The 15,907-nt window shown below is 37.6% G+C and overlaps 1 protein-coding gene across 1 annotated transcript in view; it reads left to right on the top strand.

Annotated features, from left to right (window-relative positions):
- BRCA2 (BRCA2 DNA repair associated) overlaps positions 1–15,907 on the top strand; it is a 59,999-nt gene that overhangs the window by 29,830 nt on the left and 14,262 nt on the right. Inside the window, 8 exon segments of the mRNA XM_039239825.1 lie at positions 3,387–3,823; positions 4,279–4,460; positions 5,763–5,950; positions 8,230–8,400; positions 8,906–9,260; positions 12,918–13,073; positions 13,177–13,321; positions 15,158–15,279. Of these exon segments, the coding sequence (XP_039095756.1) occupies positions 3,387–3,823; positions 4,279–4,460; positions 5,763–5,950; positions 8,230–8,400; positions 8,906–9,260; positions 12,918–13,073; positions 13,177–13,321; positions 15,158–15,279 (1,756 nt within the window).

Genomic DNA, 15,907 nt, shown 5'->3' with positions numbered 1-15,907 from the left:
CAACTCTTGATTTCAGCTCAGGTCATAGGATTAAGCCCTGAGTCAGGCTTGTGCTGAGCATGGAGCCTGCTTAAGATTTTCTCTCCCTCTGCCCCCCCTCCCCCAACAGACACACACACTCTAAATAAATAAATAAACAAACAGAGAAAAACATATTTGACCAGATAATGGCTAACTGGGAATGTCAGAGTATCTCCACTTATTCAAGTAGACATGTTAGTCATGACCTACAAAGCAAATGCCTCATTTTCACAGGATTCTTAATATTTAAAAACAAGGGAATACAAGATAAATGAAAATAAGTTTTGGAGCAGAAGCTTTATTTATTCTTCTGCACGAGATCTCTCAATCATACTGATCTCTACATCAGTCCAGCAATTGCCCCTCTCTCTCCTGCATTGATACCTGTCTTCCTCTCTACTGGCTTAGTCCCATCAGTCGGGTAACTGCTATAAGTCTCTGTCTTAACAAGAAACACTATTCTTGATACCTCTAATCCCACCAGTCCATTTTCTTACCCTCTAAATCACAACTCATTAAAATGGTCTCCACTCATGTTCTCTACCTCATGTCTTCCCCTCCTCTCCTGAACCCACCCCACTCTCCAATCACTGTGAACTACTCTTTATCAAGATTGCCTGTTACCCAGCAATTGTTGAATCTTGTCCACTCTCCACCATCTGTTAACTTAGCATTTGCATAGTTAATCACTCTATCTTCTTAACACTTTCTTTAACTTCTGGGACCTCTCTCTTCTCCTTTTCCCACTGGCCATTCTTTCCCTTTTGTTGGTTCTTCTCTTAAATCACTAAATGTTAACTTCCCTCATGGTTCATTTGCAGATCGCTTCTCTTCCTGACCTTCCTCCTTCATAACTGTCTCATCCACTATCATGACTTTATATACCCTCTATTTACTCATGGCTCTAAAATTAATATTGTTAGCCCAGATTTCTTCCCTGAACAACATATGCATTCATCTAGTTACGTCCTTGACATTTGTATTTGGCTGACTAATAGACATCTCAAACTTAACAGCTTCAAAGTTTACCCTAGTCGAATTTACCCAAGGGATACAGAAATGCTGAGGCATAGGAGCACATGTACCCCAATGTTCATAGCAGCACTCTCCACAATAGCTAAAACATGGAAAGAGCCTAAGTGTCCATCAACAGATGAATGGATCAAGAAGATGTGGTTTATCTATACCATGGAATACTACATGGCAATGAGAAAGAATGAAATCTGGCCATGTGTAGCAACATGGATGGACCTTGAGGGTGTTATGCTGAGCGAAATAAGTCAGGCAGAGAAGGACAAATATATGTTTGCACGTATAGGAGGATTAGGAGGAACTTGACAGAGGAACAAGGGGGAGAAGAAGGGCGGAAATGGTGGGGGAAAGGGAGAGAGGCAAACCATGAGAGACTCTTGAATGCTGACAAAAACTGAGGACTGATGGATGTGGGGGGAAAGGGGGGGATGGGCATGGAGGAGGGCACTTGTGGGGATGAGCACTGAGTGTTATGTGGAAACTAATTTGACAATAAACTATTTAAAAAAAAAAAAAGAAATAAGTTCACTAAAAAAAAAAAAGTTTACCCTAGTCTTCTTTCCTATGAAAGTAAAAGTCTAACAACTCTGCTTTCAAAATACACTCACAACATAGGATAGAGTGTGTCATTTTTTTGCTCAAAAACTAGCCCATGACTTCCCATCAGAGTACATTTGGGAAGCCCTACCAGGGTGTATGGTTGTCTCTGATCTGGCCTTCTTGCTTTATTTCCAATCCCACCTGCTGACTTTCTATGCTCACTCTGCTCCAGGTATACTTAGGCGTAGCCTGGCATGTGATGTCTGTGTGCTCACAGCCCTGCAGCTCCTCTCCCAAACACCTACCTGGCTCTCTTTCTCATTTCCTTCAAGGCTCTATACAAATGTCACCTTATCAATAATGTCTTTCTTACCAACCTTTTTAGAATATTACTTATTTTGCTGGACACTTCCTGTCCCCCTTACTGTGGTTTTAATTTTCTCTATAGCATTTAGTACCAATTGACATATTTATTTGTTTGTTTCCCTCCACTAGAATGTAAACTGTATGATTTTGTTTTGTTCCCACTATATCCTCCAGCCAAAACAGTGCCTGGCACACGTAGTAGGAACACATTAAATATTTGACGGCTAGATGACTGAATAACTAAATGAGTTCCAGGGTAGCTTTAATCTCCAGGGGTTTAGGGTTGGGTAAAAGGAAGTATGCAGTTTTCAACAAGATAGCAAATATTAGGAGAAGTATGAATGCTAGGGAAGGTGATAAATTTAGTCTTGGACATGTTGAGTTTGAGATGAGTGTGGAACATCAAGTTAGAGATATGTGGTACTATATGAAGTTTAAACTGTAGGAATAACACCTAGGGGGAAAGTCAAGCATGAAGATACAGATTAGTATTTTTAGATACTAATGTTAGATGATAATTTAGGCAAGGAAAATGATTCAGTCACCCAGGGAAGGAATCCAACTTTAGAGACGGGAGTTTTTTTAAGAGTCAGAGGGGGAAAAAAAAAAGAAACAGAGGGACAGTGGTGGTGTAGATGTTAGTGGTGAGAATTTTAAGAAGGAAAAAAGTCAACTGTCAAAGGTGATGTGGAATGAGTTTACATATGAAACTATGTGTGTATGTATGTACATATATATTTTAGACACTTGGAGGTCATTAGCAACTTTGTTGAAGATAATTTCTGTAGAAGAGTGGAGAAATGAGAGTTCAATGGAGTAGAAGTTGAGGAGGTAAAATAGCTAGTTTAGATTACCTGTTTAGGAAGGCTGGCCATGAAGCTTACAAGGAGTATCAGCTTGAAGGGGAGGTAAGTCTGAGAAAAAAACATTTCAAGGATACACAAAGCTTTCTGGCTAAATGAAAGGAGCACTAAAAAACAGTATAAACAGGTGGTAGAAAGAAACAGGAAGGAGGTAGAATAATAATGGAAAGACTGGGGCTCCTGAGGAGACTGAGTTATTAGATGGAGTCAAGAGTACAGTTGAAGGTGCTAGCCCTGAGAAGAGGACGGACTGGTAGAGGAGGTAATAAGGAAGGAGAACAGTGCTAGAACTGGAGAGAGAGGATCTGTGTTTGACTTTCTGTTATGTGAAGTAAGTGGTAAAGTCAAAGGATGGAAGTCAGTGTGTGAAAAAATAGTTACAGACTTGAAAAGTACGGTATTGTTTTGGATGGCAACCATGATGAAATGCAACACAGTTGCCAGACTAGGATTGCCGTATGGCAGGTGAGGTTTACAAAAAAATAATAATACATATATATTCTAAAACCTTTACGTATGTGTACATTTACTGGCAAATAATCAAATACTTTTTCCTTATTGTAGCACAACTAAGAAACGGCAAGAAATACAGAATCCAAATTTCACTGCACCTGGTCCAGAATTTTTGTCTAAATCTCATTTTTCTAAACACCTGGCTTTAGAAAAATCTTCAAGCAATGCATCCGTTTCAGGGCAAACATTTTGCACAGTTCCTGCCACGAGAAATGGAAAAAAGAGACCTGTGATTACTCCAAGCAAACCAGTGAAAGTCTTTGTCCCACCTTTTAAAACCAAATCACGTTTTCACCAAGATGAACAGCACATTAGCAAGAATACTACTAATGTGGAAGAAAACAAACAAAAACCAAAAAACATGGATGAGCATGGTTCTGGTGATAGTAAAAATAGTATTAATGACAGTGAAATTCATCAGCTTACCAAAAATAAGTCCAGTCAGGCAGCAACTATGATATTCACAAAGTGCGAAAAGGAGCCTTTAGGTATTGTGTGAAAATTTGTCTTGACATATTTTTGCCTTCCAGTTAGATGTTTCTCATATTTAAATAATGCCTGGAGAACCTGACCCCTTTTGTGATGATTATAATAGTTTCAGGACCTTTTTAATGCTTTAGATTTTTCCTAAGTCCAAAGACTAGCTTCAAAGTATTCTAATGCTTTCTTTCAAAGGTAACTACTTGTGGGCTTTCTTATTAAGAAAGCAATTAGACACACAATCTAAGGCTGCTATTACTGGAATATATATATTTAACAGGCTACTAATTTTCTTCCAAATTTGAAATAAAAATAATAGATCTATCGTTTGCAAGATGAAACTTTGCTTATCCCTGATGATCTAAAATTAGAGTGTATTGATGCATATGCCTTTATGAAACAAAGGTGGTGCTTTTTAAATTTTATATTTAAGCTTATTTTTTGTTAATTTATCCTTGAATAGATTTAATTGCAAGTCTTCAGAATGCCAGAGAAATACAGGATATGCGAATTAAAGAGAAGCAAAGGCAGCATATTTTCCCACAGCCCGGTAGCCTGTATCTTGCAAAAACTTCCACTGTGCCTAGAATCTCTCTCAGAGAAGCCGTAGAAGGCCGAGTTCCCTCTGCGTGTTCCCATAAACAGGTACGCTTTTGTCTGCAATGCTGCTAACTTTTGTAGTCTAGTATAATTTCATTTTATTAACTAGTATCTCTAAACTGTTTTGTTCAAAGAAAGAACCAATGAATGCAGGAACGGATAAGTGAAATAATTTTGTTTCCTAATCAGCCTACAGCAGCAGCTTCCTTCTCTGCTGTTCCACCAAAGTGATCTGTGCCCCGAAATTGCTATTTCTCTTCCCTCTTCAAATGTAAAGTGTAAATAACCCATAGCCTTGAATCCATTAAGAGCTCTTTACATTTAAAAAAAATTTTTTTTAATGTTTATTTATTTTTGAGAGAGAGAGAGACCGAGTGCAAGCAGGGAAGGGGCAGAGAGAGACTGAGACACAGAATTGGAAGCAGGCTCCAGGCTCTGAGGTATCAGCACAGAGCCCGATGCAGGACTCGAACTCACGAGCCCATAAGATCATGACCTGAGTGGAAGCCGGATGCTTAACTGACTGAGCCACCCAGGTGCCCCAAGCTATTGACCTTTTTGAAAGAGGGTTCTTATTAAGCCAGTACTATCTACTTAGAATTTTAGGCAATGGAAAGGTGAATATAATACTGATAATATTAATAAGTAACATTTATTGAGTAGTTTTTATGTGCTAGCCGCTCTCCTGAGCATTGGGCCTGCGTTGGTTGCATCTCCCTTAATCTTCCCAAGTGCCTAAAAGAGAGGCACTGTTATTTTGTCCGTCATTTGCAGTGGAGAAGGCCGAAGCACAGCAAGGGTTCAGGAGGTGTCCCCAGAGTCACTTACCTGGAAACTCTCATCCACTAGCCACAGTTCCAAAGCAAGGAGTGTGACTCCGGAGTCCAGTCTGAACAAAGGAAGAGATAGTTTGGAGTGAGGCATGCAGGCTGAACGGAGGCCAGGCCTGGATACAGATCTGACCTCCTGAGGTCAGATGCCCCAAAACAGTTACACTTTTCACTCTCTTTTCCTTTCTGAATTTTTTAACTTAAGAAGCTTTATAAAATATTAAATTACTTCCTTATACCCAGAATGACTTCCTGTGGCAGCTGTAGCAGGAGACATGTACACAGGGGGAATGAAAACAGTACAGAAGACTCTTGAATGTAGGAGTCATTTATACTACATTAAAATGTTTAGCTCCGAGTAACTGAGTTCAGTATTTTGATGGTGAATATTTTAATATTTAAATGGAAAATTTTGGCAAATTCGGTTTGGGTTTATTATAATTGTTTTTTATTCTGTGAAGCATGTTTTTTTGTTCTGCATTCATTATCAAATGTTTCTATCATTTATCTTGTGCAGTTATATATGTATGGCGTTTCCAAACATTGCATAAAAATCAACAGCAAAAATGCAGAGTCTTTTCAGTTTCACACACAGGATTATTTTGGGAAGGAAATCCAGTGGGCTGGAGAGGGAATACAGTTGGCTGATGGTGGATGGCTCATACCCTCCGATGATGGAAAGGCTGGAAAAGAAGAATTTTATAGGTACTCTATGCAAAAAGAGATTTTGTTAACTTTTCTATATTCCACCATCCCTCTTTTTCTCTCAAACTTAACAAGTTGGCCATAGGTCAAAGTTATGTACAGTGAATTATTTTAAATACATTGTGGTTCAATTGACATTCTGTTGCAATCTTTGAAAAGTGAATTATGGTTTGTCCTTAAGATTTAATAATGACTTGTTTTTTCTTAAATTGGGACATTTTTCATATGTGCTTATAAAATAAAAACTGATAAGAAAAGTTTGAACGGGCTTAGCATAGATACATACACACACACATCATATTCTCTTTCATTGTGTATTTCAACAAATACAAAATATATTTAAATACTATAAGTTAAGCAGAAATACTCAAGTATTAATAATACCAGATAACTAGTAAATTTTACTGCCCTAAAACATCAACAATTTAAAAACTATATAACCTCTTATGTTTCTAACGTTTATAAAAATGTGATTTAAAATTTTTGCTACCGGGGTGCATTACCATTTACCTAATTAAAAAAATTAATTTAAATTTACCTAATTTAAAAAAATAAATACATAAAATAGGCTAAGTAGTCAAGAGGCTTTACTGAGTCCCTGACATTTAGTCAGTGTCCTGAAGGAGGGCAAGGGAATGAGCATAATGTGAGGAAGGTATCATTGGCTATAAGCAAGATATGCTTATTTGAGGAACAGGAGGAAAGTGAGTGTAGCTGGAGTAGAATGGGCAGGAGAGGAATCCTAACAGATGAAATAGAGAGATGGGGCCTTATAAACCTTTTAAAACCCTTGGTTTTAACTGAGTAACCATTTTTGCCCTAAGTAAATCATAAGAAATGTTTAAAGCAGAGGGCTTACATGATCTGCTTTAATTTTGAAAGAATGACTCTGGATGCTTGTGGGGATTGGATTGTAGGGAGGGACAATGATGGAAGAAGAGAGACTACTTAAGAAACTGTTGAGGTGATCCAGGTGAGACATGGCTTCTTGGGCGGAGGAGACAGCAGTGGAGTTGGTGAAAAGCAGTTGGATTCTGGGTATATTTTCAAGGTGGCGCCATCAGGATTTGCTCATGGATTGGATAAGGAATGTGAGAGAGAGAGAGAGAGAGAGAGGAAAAAAGCCCCAAAGATCTTAGCACTGGCAGCTGGAAGGGTGCAGTATACTGACAATTGAGAAGACCAAAGATAGAAGAAAACTGGGGTTCCAGGTGGGACATTTGAAGCTTGGGATTTTAGTAGGCATCCAAGTGGAGATGTTGAGTAGGTAATTGGATATGCAAGTCTGGAGTTTATAGGCGAAGTATGAACAAAAGAAATCAGCTGCATAGTTGTCAGCATATCGATGGAACTTTAGAGGCATAAAACAAAGTTTGAGAAAGAGCAACCTGAAAGTTAGAAATAAATGCCAGAGTGTGGTGTGTTGCAAGCCAAGTGAGGACAGAGAGCTTCAGGGAATAAAGAATGACCAGCTGTCAGTTACTGCTGATAAGTAAAGGAAGATGAGGACTGAGAATTCACCATGGATTTAACTATGTAGAGGTCCCTGTTAGTCTTAATGAAAATAATTCAGTAAATTGAAAGAGGCATCTGGAGAAGGAAAGAGGAGCAAAGGGTGTTAGTTTTGTTGTGTTTTTTGAGGTAAAAAAAAACAAAACCCTATTTTTTTCAAACTGATGGAAATTGTTCAGTAGAAAAGAAGGAAATCTCCCCATCATGGAGAGAGAGGATCAACATTCCTGGATCAACATCCTTGACTAGGCAAGAAGAGGTGGAAGCTAGTATACAAATGGCAGGAGATGGTGAAGGGGAAGGGTCCAGATGCTGGTGTGGGGGTGGTAGCTTCTGGAAGTTTGCTTGATTACTTGTTTCCCTAGTACTCAAAGGGAGAATGAGAAAGGAAGAGGGGTTAGAGATTCGAGCAGAAAGAGGAAGATCTTTAAAAAGCACCTGGGCTAGAGAAAGATGTTCTTAGATGATTTGTAAAACAATCTCTTTGAAGAAAAATAATTTAAAATAAAATTATTTTAAATTATGGATCTCATTCTCTTTAGAAATAATTGTACTAATATGCTAAGTGAAATTTCTTAGTATATTTTGATACATGTTATATCATTGTCTAAACTGTATTACTTGTTATACACTAACTCAAAAACTTTTATTGAATGATTTTGTACAGTGTAGTGTTAGTGTTTGTGCAAAGAATAGTCATGTTTATTGAATTCAGTATCATCTTATGTGTTTTTTTTCTTCATAGTATTTTACCTTTATTTGTTCAGGGCTCTGTGTGACACCCCAGGTGTGGATCCAAGTCTTATTTCTAGAACTTGGGCCTATAATCACTATAGATGGATTATATGGAAACTGGCAGCTATGGAATTTGCCTTTCCTAAGGAATTTGCTAATAGATGCCTAAGTCCAGAAAGGGTGCTGCTTCAGCTAAAATACAGGCAAGTTCAATGCATTACATTATGTAATCACGTAATATGGTAAGGTTGGGACATCTGTGCAGACTGTGGCTTCTGCATCACAGACATACACGATCATTTGTCAGTGACTGTGGCCATCCCACACCACTGCTCAGTTGTACACAGCAGTTCTCTGGTCATGCTCCAGCCCCCTTAGGAGAAGTCACATTCATGCACCTCCCTTCTCTCTTCCCCCACACTCCCTTAAACTCTTGGCTTATGAGAAGAATATGAATTACTAATTTGATCCATTATTTGGGGATTGCTATTAAAACATTTTTGCATTTGGGGAATTTTAATATTTAATTCCTATTTTAACAATATAAAACTTGCTATATTACTAGCTATCAAATTTTAAATTATCTCCTGTCTCAGTAGTTCTTCAGTAAAGGTATTTAATTTTTATTGTCAATTACTTGGTGACTTTTTAAAAATAAAAATCTAGACTCAGAATTCCTAAAATAAACATTTTTCTTTTTCTTTTTAGATATGACATGGAAATTGATAGAAGCAAAAGATCAGCTATAAAAAAGATTATGGAAAGGGATGACACTGCTGCAAAAACACTTGTTCTCTGTATTTCTGAAATAATCTCATCAAGCACAGATCTATCTGAAACTTCCAGCAGTAAAACTAGTAGCGTCAGTACCAAAAATGTGGGCATTGTCGAGCTTACAGATGGATGGTATGCCATTAAGGCCCAGTTAGATCCTCCGCTCTCAGCTTTCGTAAAGAAGGGTAGACTGACTGTGGGCCATAAGGTCATCATTCATGGCGCAGAACTGGTGGGCTCTCCCGATGCCTGCACACCACTCGAAGCCCCAGAATCTCTTATGTTAAAGGTAAATTAAATTCGTGCACACTCTTGGTAATAATCAGTCACTGATCCAGTTAAATTCTAGGGAGGTTTTACATTTAAAATTTTAAACTTATGCCTGTTAAAGATGCTCCATTTCTTGAAAATGTACTGATAATCTTAATATAAGTGGCATATTTCTCAGTCTGTTCCATTTATTTGTGCCGTTTTTGGGAAACCCAGAGATATTTATTGAGCTAAAATAATTTGCAGGAGCAAAGTTGTACCAGATTTGATTTTGTGCTATGGGTACCTATAGCCGTTGGTGCCATCGTGTTCTCATAGTCCTACTCTGCCTCCACCCTGATTACTCCATTAGACTTGTATTCCAGTGTGATTTGAGAATTCAGTTTCAGGGATTCTTAAAGATATAATAATAAGGCACCTGGGTGGCTCAGTTGGTTAAGCATCTGACTCTTGGTTTCAACTCAAGTCATGATCTCACAGTTTGTGGCTTTGAGCCCCGCGCTGGGCTCTGTACTGACAACTTGGAGCCTGTCTGGGATTCTTTCTCTCTCCCTCTCTCTCTCTTTCTCTGCCCCTCCTCTGCACACACTTGCTCTCACTCTCTCTCAAAATAAGTAAATAAACTTAAAAAAATGTACCTTTCATCTCTATGTAAACTTAAACCTACATAATAGGATTTTGTCATATTGAATAGTTTACAATACTGATATGAGAAATTACTAATATTGCACAATCAGATTCACTTATGAGGTAGTCTTATCAGCAGTTTATTTCTGTTGTATTCTGGAAGTCATTTTATAAATGCCTTAAACATTTTTAAGGTAAAGAGATACTTTGTCATTAACTCCACATTGTATTGCTTTTAGAAATCAAGCTGAAACAGGCTTTTGTTTGTTGTTTACAATACCAGCGTTGCCGTGGCTTTCAGCCTTTTGTTTTGTTTATATCAAATCAATGCATGTGCATAGTTTTAAAACTCATATGATATAAGGCTTATGACCATCCACCCCATCCACAAAGCAGTTGTTGATGCCATCCTGCCTAACCTCCATTCAGTGCTCCCCAAAGGCAAACCACTTTGAATCCCTTTGATACTTTCTTTTGCTTATATTGCAATGTCATCTTTTCCCCTTCCATTTAGACATTAACTATTAGCTTCCTGTTGTGTAAGTTGAGGAGTGAAGTCTCTATTCACTGTTTACATTATAATGACTGAAAAATATTTTTTGCAACTCAGCATATAATATACTAATTACATTTTCTTTACAACTTACTGCTTTCCTGGAGTTAACTATCTTGCTTTTGTATGCACATGTATGTATTTTTAATTTTGTGTCCTTATCACCAACTCATGTCCACACAAGAGATAAAATTAAAAACCATCTCAGTCTGTTAAAATACCTTTATCAATTCCATTTCTTTTTCTTGGAGCTCTCTGGGACTTCTCTACACTCCTCCATTCTGAAGTGGTTATCTTCTATGTATGCTGACCTGTTACCATCCTGGAAATTATTTTCACCTCTTTCTGTATTGGAAACCCTGTTTTCTGGGCTTCATATCTGTATGGATTTATTCTCTAGCTCTGAGGACACATAACCAACCCCCACAGGCTTCTTGAGAGAGGGAGCATGCAGCTTTTTCTTTGATCTTATTGTAAGGTGGCTGAATATAGAATTTGAAATGGAAATAACTTCTTCAGAAATATCTTCTTATTTCTGGTATAACTTCTGCTCAATTCTATGCTATTCTTATTCTCAGTCCTTCACTATATTTTCTATTTCTAAGATCTGTTTGAAGATCATTTGTCTACAGCATCCAGAAATTTCACAGTAAGTTAATTTGGTGTTGGCCTGTCTTTTAAAATCAACATCCTGGGTACAATCATTGAGTTCTAGGAAATTTTCTTGAAGTAGTTCCTTTGATAATTTCTTCCTCCTCTATTTTTTCCTTTTCAGTTTTCTTGAACTCCTAATATTTGGGCAGTAGGCCTCTTTGGTCTTCTCATATTTTCTCCTATTTTCTATTATCTTTGTTCCCCCTGCTTTCTAGTTTTAATTTTCTAATTTCTAAAGTGAATTTGTACCTATCAGCATAATTTTCCACTTTCAAGAGGACTTTATTATTCCCTGAATGTTTCTTTTTTTTATTATTACATCCCATTCTTGTTTCATTTTAGATACAACATCTTCTCATATTTCTCAAGCTACTGATTAATATTTTGTTTTCTCTTAGTTTTTTCTGCTTACTGTAATAATCTCTGTTTTTGGTTTGTTTGGATCTCTCATGTTGGAGAATTCCTTCAACTGGTAATTGTTAGCTGTTCTTTCCTCTTCAAGAGGGGCCACTAATGAGCTGATCAGAAGCTCTGTGTGAGGTGGGCTTTGTCAACTTGTCAAGGGATAACAGAGACTTGACTATTTTCATTAGGAGACCCTCAAATATCAGTGACTGTTCTGAGAGCTGAACAGAGTAAGAAAACCAATAGACTCATTTTCAGCATAAAGATTTTCATTGCATTTTTGTTTTCAGTATAGAATCTCACCCTTACCCCAGCTGCCTCTGCCTTGTGTTCCAGAGTCCAGGATGTGTATGGCCTGTTGAGAAAGTAAATCGTCCTGAGTTCTTGGTGTGAGGGAAGGACAGTCACCTGGCTACTTGGGATAGGAAATGAAATCTGAGGTCTTAATTAACTTTATGCAAAATCTCAACCATTCTATTTTCAGCTGCACCTCACATTCCTTCCTCCAGAGGTACTTGCTGCCTCCAAATTCTGAGTGATTTCCCTAAATTATTTTCTTCCACGTTGGCTCCATACAAGGTTGCCAGCTGAGTAATGTTGGGCAGATTATACTTCAGGTTTGTCAATCTGTAAATGGGAATAAGAATGAAGCAGGAGTATGGAATGGGAATAAGGATTGTTGTAAGGATTAACTGTTAGTAGGTGTAAGGTACTTAACACCATCCAGGCACCATGATAAGTGCTTTAATACTGTTTGCTATTTTTATTAACTGTAAATGTTCTTGGGCTGCTCTGTTATTTACTGGACTTAGTTGTCCAGTAAGCTTTTAGATTCCAAAATTTTGCCAGTATCTCATCTGTTGTCCTCCTATCTCTAGTTCTCTTTGTCCTTGTAGGGTTTTTGAGGGAACTTAGATAAATAAGTACATTTTAATCCATCATGTTTAATTTGAAGTCTCTTTTATTAATTTTCTAATAGTAATATTTACATTAAGACTATAGCATCGTAAAAAATTTTTTGAGAGACTATATTTTGAAAGTTTTCACTTTTGTATAATTTTTCTTCTTTTCTTCATGGGGCTTTTAAAAGTGAATATGTTTGAAGTGAAAGGAAGAATTAATGAAAATGTTATATAAAATCTGAAATAGAATTGGACATAAACTTAGAAGTTGATCTGTCCAGGGGCGCCTGGGTGGCTCAGTCGGTTAAGCGTCTGACTTCGGCTCAGGTCATGATCTCACGGTTTGTGGGTTCGAGCCCTGTGTCAAGCTCTGTGCTGACAGCCAGCTCAGAGTTTGGAGCCTGTCTTTGGATTCTGTGTCTCCCTCTCTCTCTGACCCTCCCCTGCTCACACTGTCTCTCTCTCTCTCTCAGAAATAAATTTTAAAAAAACATAAAAAAAAAAAAGAAGTTGATCTGTCCATTAATTTGTCCAGATTTCTGCAAACAGTACTCGACCTGCTTGCTGGTATGCCAAGCTTGGATTCTCTCCTGATCCAAGACCTTTCCCTCTCCCCTTGTCATCACTTTTTAGTGATGGAGGCAACGTCGGTTGTGTTGATGTGGTTATTCAGAGAACGTACCCCATACAGGTAAGATACATTTTTGACGCTTACTATGTATTTCTTTCTCTGGGGACCGTTAATTTGAATGACCCCTTCCTACCTTGTATTTTTGTTTCCTACATCATCACAGTGGATGGAGAAGACTCCATCTGGATTATGCATATTTCGCAGTGAAAGAGAGGAAGAAAGGGAGGCAACAAAATATGTGGAGGCCCAACAAAAGAAACTAGAAGTCTTATTCAATAAAATTCAAGCGGAATTTGAAAAGCATGATGGTAAAATGAGTTGTATATTATAAGTTGTTTTAAATAGGAGGACAGGTTTTGTTTTGAGTTGTTTTAATTAGATGTTTTAGAGACTTCTCTGATTTAACTCTTATAATTGGGTGAATTGTCTTTACTTTGAGTAATAGACTTTTTTTTCCTAATTCTATATCTGAATTTTTAAATTTTTAAAAAAATATTACATGGGGGCACCTGGGTGGCTCAGTTGGTTAAGTGTCCAACTCTTGGTTTCAACTCAGGTTATGATCTCACAGTTTGTGGCTTCAAGCCCCATGAGGGGCTCTGTACTGACAGCACGGAGCTTGCTTGGGATTCTCTCTCTCCCTCTTTCTCTGCCCCTCCGCTGTGTGCGTGTGTGCATGCACATTCTCTCAAATGATAAATAAATAAACTTAAAAAATAAAAGCATTACATGGATATACAGATAAACATTGAACTGACCCCTAATTATCACCTCTTTATTCAATACACTGAGCTTTTAGATACTTGTAATTGTCTTAGGCAGTAAAACATTATATAACCACAGTACTCTTCAGAAGTCTTATGTTTTTTTGTTTTTTAACATATATTTTCGAGAAACAGGGAGAGACAGAGCATGAGCAGGTGAGGGGTAGAGAAAGAGAGAGACACAGATTCTGAAGCAGACTCCAGACTCTGAGCTGTCAGCAAAGAGCCCAGCGCAGGGATCGAACCTACGAATCGTGAGATCACGACCTGAGCCAAAGTCAGAAGCTTAACTGACTGGGCCACCCAGGCACCCCTCACTTTTCAGAAGTCTCAAGTAAACTTCCTCTTAAGCTTCGGTACTAAAATATTTATGGTGTCCTTTTTTGGTATTACAAAAAGAATAGAAGCAAGAGAAAAAGTGCCAAATTGTTTTCCCCCAGACAAGTACCCTATGGTATCACTTACATGTAAAGTAAAACAAAGTCAAACTTATATAAAATAATATAGTACTTACGGTGGTTACCAGGGAATGAGGGGGTAGGAGGATAAAGTTGATGGTGTTTAAGGATAAAACTTACAATGAGCAGTAAATAAGCTGTAGTGATGTAACACACAGTATAATAAACATAGACAATATTGTACAGCTGTGCTGTGATAAATATTGATATAGTGGCAATCCTATTGAGTATATAAATATATCAAGACAACACATACACTTTAAATTTACACATTATTATATATCAAATATATTAAATACACAAGAAAGATAAACACTGAAAAAACAATGATTTTCCCTAAGCTGTTTATCATTTTCTTTTTTTTTTTTAAGCTGTTTATCATTTTCTTTCCCTGTTGTCCTGGTCTACTTTGTGTAACTTCTGCATTTTTGCTGCTGTGGTTGTTGGTTTCATTTTATTATGTCTGGAGCTAGATCTTGTTTTCCCTGTGGCATCACTTTTAATAAAAATATCATAGTATTTTTTATATAAAGGATATGAAATTTATGTTTTTTATCTATATTGCTGAAAATTTTATGTTCTGCATTTTTTTCATGATTTTCCACTTCATGTTCTATATAAATCTGCAGGAAAATTGAACTGTTAATGTTTGATTCACCAGCTCATGCTGTTTTCATGATTAAATGAATGATGAAATCATTTACTTAATTTAAAACTTTTACTCTTAAGTAAACACTCTGGGTGACAATTTTTTAAACCATGCGTGAGTATACTAGTTTCAAATTTTCCTGGAAAACTTATAGCAGATAAATTGTGTTTTGCTTTTTAGGCTCCCTTCTTTGGGTACTTTTTGCTTGTTTCTCCAGTTTTCAGTGTTCTTAAAAATGTGTGGGTTAGCTAATTAGTGATGCATTATTCCTAGAAAATACAACAAAACGACGTACATCAGTACGTGCATTAACAAGACAGCAAGTCTGTGCTCTGCAGGACGGTGCAGAGCTTTATGAAGCAGTGAGGAACGCACCAGACCCGACTTCCCTTGAGGTGAGAGAGGAAGAGGGCACAGCGAGTCCTACCCTTAATCCTTTAAGGTGGGAAGCTGCTGTCAGTCTTCTGGCCATTACAGGAGATGCTGTGTGGAATTGGTGTGTTTCTCAAAGATGATGTGTACATTTCTGGGGTCCTCAGTCATGTGCCAAACCAGTGCATTTCAAGTCTATACCAAATGGAGGAGAGAAGGATTAAATAATATTTCTTAATGTCTATTTCTTTTTGAGAAGCAGGGGAGGGGCAGAGAGAGGAAGACACAGAGTCCAAAGCAGGCTCCAAGCTCCAAGCTGTCAGCACAGAGCTCGATGCGGAGCTCAAACTCACAAACTGTGAGATCATGACCCGAGCCAAAGTCGGACACTTAACCAACTGAACCACCCAGGCGCCGCTTAAATAATTGTATATGTTAAATAAACGTGGTTTAAAATACAGGCGAAACTTGTTTACTTTTCATATAGAACAAGTATCTTCAAAGCAGTGTCTTAGTTTCCGTATTCTTACCTCCTTCCCAGATCCTACCTAGAGTTTATCTCATAATATTCTACCTTAAGAATATTTTGGTGGAAAAGTGTCAGAAGCACTAAACGGTGTTAGAATCACTGCTATGCCATTTATTAGCCAA

The sequence above is a fragment of the Hyaena hyaena genome, unplaced genomic scaffold, assembly GCF_003009895.1.
Source record: "Hyaena hyaena isolate Hyena2069 unplaced genomic scaffold, ASM300989v1 scaffold_163, whole genome shotgun sequence".
Taxonomy (NCBI): domain Eukaryota; kingdom Metazoa; phylum Chordata; class Mammalia; order Carnivora; family Hyaenidae; genus Hyaena; species Hyaena hyaena.
The sequence above is the reverse complement of the archived record's forward strand: the minus strand, read 5'-3'. Positions and strand labels throughout refer to the sequence as shown.